This window comes from Marmota monax, unplaced genomic scaffold (assembly GCF_021218885.2).
Source record: "Marmota monax isolate L192 unplaced genomic scaffold, Marmota_monax_Labrador192_F-V1.1 WCK01_AAM20220418_F8-fsc00011, whole genome shotgun sequence".
Taxonomy (NCBI): Eukaryota; Metazoa; Chordata; class Mammalia; order Rodentia; family Sciuridae; genus Marmota; species Marmota monax.
Window position 1 is genome coordinate 10,847,686 of NW_026693082.1, and position 7,293 is coordinate 10,854,978.

Here is a 7,293-nt window from a genome sequence, read left to right on the forward strand (position 1 = left end):
ATAGGACTCAGAAAATTCAGAGTCAATATTGTGATATTGACAATATAGGTATTTCATTTTGCTGTAAAAGTCAATATTGTGATATTGACTCTGAATTTTCTGAGTCCTATATTATAATTTTGACAAGCTCTCAAACACTCAAGTGTTACCTACAGTCCTATTTTTCTCTATCATGTGTTTTTATGGAAACAGAACAAATTTGTTCTGTCCTAACCCTATTTAAACACATTCCAAGTGGTTAACATTCTATGTAGTCAGAAATAACTGGACTCTAGTTGAGAGTCCAATGCTCTTTAGAAGAGGAGCTTCTGTGGACTTCCATGATGAAACAGAAATATTGGAGGTAGTAGTCTCTGGGCTAGATGGACAAAGAGAACCTCAAGGCTCTAAGGGACAGTTTCAGTCCACAACCAGCGTGGCAGAGCTGAAAGTGCTTACTTGCTTTAATATCTGCTGTAATAATTAATGAATTCTGGAAAGATGTGTCATTTTAATGATGCTGTTATTTATAAGGCATATCTACGGGAATAATGTAAGCATTATAAACCAAGCAAATTTCTGGGACCAATTAATTCTTACTTTCTTGCCCATACCTATTCTCAAGTTAAAATAATTCTTATAATAATATGTCACACTGGCAATAAAAATAGCAACATGTACATGGTTGAACCATGAAGATATGCTTCATTTTAAAAATTAAAGTAGAAATAGATCATCTTTTAAGAATTTTTATAGAAACCTGTTTTTAAAACACCAGTCTAAAGATATAAAGTCAAGGTTTTGAAAGCTTACCTAATTGACCTGACAGCTTCTAGCTCCTCCACACTTAGGAAGGAAGTTGTCTTCAGGAACACCATGTCGAATGTGCAATGGTCTAAAAGTGTGGCTGCCTTCTGCACATCACTAATGGTGATGGTGACTTCTGCTGTATTTGCAAAAAGTTTCTGTAGAGCATCAGCCAGGTGATAAACAGTGTCATCTCCAATCAACAAGAGGTCTATTTTTGCCTGAAGGAGAAGGAAGAAAGCAAAAGCACTACATAATTAATATCTGGACATAGAAAAAACATTGTGCATGAGAGGATAGAATAAATAAAGGTGACAAATAACAATGATCATTGCCTCTACAGCTGTACTGGATGGTGAGCTGTAAGTACTTCAAAGGTAGGAATGACCTCAGTACCTAGGATTCAATGGATTGGAAGGGCATTCTATTTTTAAAAAGTTTTTCCTACCTATACTATTCTACTGTGTTTTCCTGCAAATTTCTATCTTGTCCTATTAACAACAGACAAGAATCTTATGACCCAATTTCTCAATAGTCCATCCCACTGGAAAATCTGTTTACTGCTTAGAAAACCAAACTCATGCTCTCCCACACAATTTATTTTGGTGAAACACACATTCCAGAAAACAGCAAAAGATCAAAATTCCCGAGAAACACTCAAATAAAGTCATTTGAAGGGAATATATATACTATTTAAATCTGAGTATCAGGAACCAAAAAGTTTCTTCATTTCCATGTGGGAGTATTTTCACATACAATTAGAAAAAAACAGAATTCCCATCCTCACTTTTAATTTTGCTATCTTTTATTCCCTATAGCTAATGAACATAGCCCTTGGAAAATGCCCAAGGTTGGAAATGCTTGAATAAATGAAAGTAGTCAAAAGACAATTGGAAATGCCAGACCATGGACAGATCTATGTGAGAAAACAGATTAGGGAGTTGAGTGTTGAAGCCAAAAGTAGTAGGTGGAGGAGTTGGAAATACTTGTACAAAGAGAAAAGCAGGCTGTCGAAGATGCACCTCTTCAGGGCAGGATTCTAGTATAGAGACCTCCCTGGGCTCTCCCCAGCTTCATCTTGGTTTCCAAGGATTGCAGGAAAGAACTGTGAGGTGTAAGAAACCAGGCAAGAGTGTGAAGTAAGCAAAGATTCTGCACTTTTACCTGCTTATCTTCTCATTTTCATCCTTATTATTTTTTAAAGTAAGTCTTCCTTTATCATCTCATGTCCTCATTCAATTCCTTCCCTTGGAGCAACCACTATCAACAATTTGCTGTCTATCCTTCCCCACAATTTTTATGTCAGATGTATCAGTGCAATTCACCCACGTACAGCTTTCCCTTAAATAAATGGGATATTCCATTTTAAAAAAATAAGTTGTTTTTCTCATGTAATGATATAGTTCAACAATTCCTCAAAATTTTTGGTTCAACGAGAACATTCTCATTTTCCAGAAGGTTACAGATGTATTTTCTTTAAAAAAAAAAAAAAAGTTTCCTATCATTTGTTGGGATCTGGGGTAGATGTGCTCATCTTCATCCAGTCTTCCTCATGTCCAGTGGTAATAACTGATTAAGCCATTCTCCAAATGTTGAACTTCAATGTTGTTAAAATGCTGTGATAATATCTTTATAAGCATTCCTTTGTGTAAATGCATAAATCCTAGCATCAAAGCTATACATAAAGGTTTTCCATTTTCCATCTTAGATATAGCCAAATTGCTTCTTAGAAGCAAAAGTTTGTGTCCCCACCAAGAGTATAGATGAGTTCCAATTCCCTGAATTCTTAATAAGACTGGTTATTCTTAAGCTTTTTAATTTTTTTGCATCTAATTTTCCTTTTCATTGGTATTTTTCTGATCAATATCCTTTCATTTTAATGGCAATTTACATTTCTACTTATTCCATATTCTATTCATCATGCATGCCCATTTTATTATGCATGCCTTTGTGCACCTTCCTGTTTATGGTCTTTTTCTTATTGCTTAGTTGGATTTTATGTATTGTGAATATCACTCAACTATTTTGAGTCTGTGGATCCATCTTTAAATTTAAGGTATCTTGTTGATGGTGTTTCATATGTAGTCACAAGTCACAAATCTGTTTTCTTTGGGACTTCGGTGAATTTTGTCTTGCTTTCAAACCCATCTGTTTATATTAGAATATGGATTGATATGTTAAATGCTTTTATTTTTTTCACTTAGCTTTTTATCTTCTTTGAAATTTACTTGGTGATTAACATGAGGTAGTATTCAATTTCATCTTTCTTAAAAGGCAGAGCTAAATGCCCTGATAGCATTCTTGAAAAAGATAAACTTTCCTCAGTGCTTTTAAATGCCACCTTTGTAAGTGATTTTATTATGTTTTTCTGAAACTCATTTTGATTAATCTATTTGTCTATTCCTGGTTGATAGCACACTGTTTACTAGCTATTTATAAAGTGTTTTTCTATTTGATAGAGTACATTGACAATTTCCTTCTTGTTATTTTAAAATTTTGTTTGCAGTTATTTCCCACAATTTTTTTTTCCAATGGAATTTTATCATCTTCTTGTCAAGGAACCCTGCTGAAGTTTTGATAATGCTTGCATTTATTTTAAATGTTAGGGTATATCATCACTGTATTAAATATCCCTATATAGAAGATATGACTTTCAAGAGAATTTGGGTCTTTTGTGTTCTTCATTTTTATAGTTACTTTCATATAGATTTTGCATGTATCCTTGAATATTTATCTTTAGATATTTTAACATTTAGAGATCACTGTGAAGGGAATATCTTTTCTCATTTACTGAATTTTTCTCATTGATATAGCTGTCATATAGAAGTGCTGTTGATTTCTGTATAAGGAAGGTGCTTCATATATTTTATGATACAACATATTTTAGTTGATTCTTCTCAGTTTCCTTGATAGACAATCATAAAATCTTCAAAAATGACATTTTTGTCTGTTTCCAGAATTTATGCCTTTTACTTGTTGATTTTAAAGAACTGGCTAGTGCAGGGGTTTTAGAGCTAAGTAAAATGTATTTAATACATTGGATATGTATACATATATTTTACTCGTAAGTATGCATCCACATAAAATGTAAGCATAGTATATACTTTAATGCTAACAAATTGTCAAAACTGCAAAAATAAATAAATAAATAAAGTGTTGGCTAGAATATCCAAAACAGAGGTGAACAGTGAAGTGAAAATGAGCATTCTTGCTTTGTTCCTGGCTTTAGTAGAAATATTTTGAAATTCTTTTACCACTAAATATGATATTTTCTGAAGATTTCTAGTCAATATCCTTTATCAAAAATTAAAAGTTTATTTCTATTTGAAGGTAAGAATTTTAAGTCATAAATGGGTGTGGAAATATACTAAATACTTTTTCAATATGAACTTGATCATACTGTTTTTTATTTTTCCTTTAATCTGGTAGGTAGACAATCATAATAATACATTTCCTAATGCCAAGCCATCATTGCAAGTAATAAACAAATTCATAACAGATTCAATTCATTGTTCAATTTTTGTATCTATGTTCACAAGTGAAACTGGAAACATTTTTTTACTTCATTGTGTTGTCTTATCATGGTTTGGGTACAAGGATTGTATGGCAACCTTGAAGAAGGGAAAAAAAAGCATTGATATTATTCTATCGTCTCAAATATTTTAGAAGACAGAAATTATAGGTTTACTGAGACTTATTTAAAACATGTTTATAAAAGTGCATTTAGACGACCTTTTACAGATTTTGATTGATTATAGTTAAAGTTTCCAAACTTCAATTAGGTGAATTTTGTTCATGCATATTTTGAAAAATCCATTTCATCTATATTTTAAAATGTATTAACTTTTAAAAATATGTAATATGTATTACTGGGTTCTTCTTGTTTTCTAACTCAAAATTAATTTTTTTTTCCCTTTTTTTCTTTGTTTTTCTTCTGCTGATGCTTTATTACAGACTATAAAACTCTGTGGTCCAATACAGAAGACATAAACAATTTACACTCATGTTCATAAAACTTATTCTGCATTCAGCCCAGTTATGTTAGCCTGTTTCAAATGCTCAATATCTATGCATAAGTGGCTACCGTATCAGGCAGCACAATTACAGAATATTTTTATCATTGCCAAAGAAAGTTCTGTTGGACAGCACAGTAGAGAAGATAAGTTTTCCTTCAAGTGACACCTTGTTTTATCCCATGGATTTTGACCGATACAGAATTCATGTTCATTCACAAGTAAAAAATTTTAAAATTTCAGTTAATATTTCTATTTTAAACTGAGTTCAACTCCTATATAAAGGTGTTTTTAATTTTAAAGGATAGTATGCTTTAGTTCTTGATGTTTTGCCAATCCACCAGTTGTTCATTTCTTATTTTGATATACCATCAAAAGTGAATGTGCCCTGCATGTTGTCTATTTTTTTAGAATTTGACATTCTCTTTATATCCTACAGCCAATTTTTGTAATGTTCTATGGGTATTTGAAAACAATGTCTATATTCTAGTAAACAAGTTCTATATATCTTTTAGAACAAACTTGATAATTGTTTTCTTTTGTCAGGCCCAGTTACTCTTTCAGTTTATAAGGAGGTATGTTAAACTCTCCCTCTCTAATTATGGTTCACAATGTCTTTATCAATGTCTCTATAAGTTCTATTTGTAACTAGGGGTCATGTACATAAAGGGGTCATGTTCATGACAGTTACACAAATTTATATGGAAATATAACTATAACATTTATACTGTATAATGATCTAGATTTATGTATGTTTAACAGCATACACATACACATATATTATAAAGAAAGCTAAATATGAAATATAACTGTTACTTTTAATACTTTACCTGAAATTTTACTTGTTTCTACAACTTTTTTCATATTCCCTTATTTTAAAACATTCTGTATCTTTGATTTTGTGTGACTTTTATAAATAGCATAAAATTGAATATTTAGTATTTTTAACAATCTGAGCTTTCAATTTTTGATGTACAACTAAAAGTAACTTATTATATTTATGACATTTACTATTGCCAATAATGTAATATGATTAATCAGCTAATATTAATTAATTATGAAACATTTACAACCTAATGTGAAATGGTCTAATTTCTTTCATTTGTCAGTCCTACTTCCTCTAGTTTTGTCTTTCTCCCATGTCTTTGGTTAAGCTGATCAATTTTTCCTTTTTCTACCCTGCTGTACCTACAGTGCTTTGGGAATTAAATTCCTTATTTCTATTCTTTGAGTGGTCAATTTTCTTACCTTTTTATTTTGAATTAATTTTAGATTTACAGAAGAGCTATAGAGGAAAAAAAAATAATCCAAAAATGGGAAAAAAATGAAGAGCTATAGAGAGAGAATGGCGAGTTCTCAAAAACTCTTCACCCAGCTTCTCTATTAACACCTCACATAGTCATGCTATTTTTATAAAACCTAAGACATTGTGGTTTGTTAACCACAATTTTTAAAACTAAGAAATAAACACTGGTACAGTACTATTAGCTAAACTATAGGCTTTAATTGGATTTCATGATTTTTTTTTTCCACTAATGTCCCAGGATCTCTTCTAGGATAACACAGTTTGTTGTCATGTCTTCTAGTCTTCTCTAATCTGTAAAGATTTCTCAGTTTTTATTTTTCCTGACTTTTCTTAAAATTTTATTTTATTTTTTTACAAAATGGAGTACAACCACAACTTTTCATTTCTCTGGTTGTACATGATGTATAGTCACACCATTTGTACAATCATACCCATATATAGGGTAATAATGTTTGTCTCATTCCCCCACTTTTCCCCCACCACACACCCTCCCCTCCACTCTGTTCAATCCAAAGTTCCTCCGTTCTTCCCTTGCTCCCCTGCATTATGGATCAGCATCCACTTATCAGAGAAAACATTTGGCCTTTGGTTTTTTTAGGATTGGCTTACTTCGTTTACTGTCCCTTTATCTGTAAATGCCATAATTTCATTCTTTTTTAAGGTTGAATAATATTCCACTGTGTATATATACCACAGTTTCTTTACCATTCATTTATTGAAGGGCATCTAATTTGGTTCCACAGTTTAGCTACTGTAAATTGAGCTGCTATAAATATTGAGGTGGCTGTATCACTGTAGTATGCTGATTTTAAGTCCTTTGGGTATAGATGGAGGAGTGGGATACCTGGGTCAAATGGTGGTTCCATTCTAAGTTTTCTAAGGAATCTCCACACTGCTTTCCAAAGTGGTTGCACTTATTTTTCCTGAAATTTGAGGGATGCTGGTGAGGTATTTTATGGAATATCTACAACTTAGATTTGTCTGACATTTTCACATGATTAGACTGAGACTTTGGAAGGCTACCATAGACACAAAGGACCTTTCTCATGGTGTCATGAATCAGTGACACATCTATATCTTCACCTTGGTCCCTTGGTGAAGGTGGTGTCTACAAGGGTTCTCCGCTGTAACATCACTATTTTTCCCTTTCCACACCCTGTTTTCAGAAGGGAGTCACACTAAGTCCAG

At 32.2% G+C, this 7,293-nt stretch overlaps 1 protein-coding gene across 1 annotated transcript in view; it reads right to left on the minus strand.

The window, feature by feature from the left end:
* Sohlh2 (spermatogenesis and oogenesis specific basic helix-loop-helix 2) overlaps nucleotides 1-5,663 on the minus strand; it is a 48,855-nt gene extending 43,192 nt beyond the window's left edge. Inside the window, exons 1-2 of the mRNA XM_046453957.1 lie at nucleotides 5,625-5,663; nucleotides 793-1,007 (exon numbers count right to left, since the gene is read on the minus strand). Coding sequence (XP_046309913.1) covers nucleotides 793-1,007; nucleotides 5,625-5,663 — 254 coding nt within the window. The remainder of the gene's footprint in view (nucleotides 1-792; nucleotides 1,008-5,624) is intronic.
* Nucleotides 5,664-7,293: the final 1,630 nt, after the last annotated feature.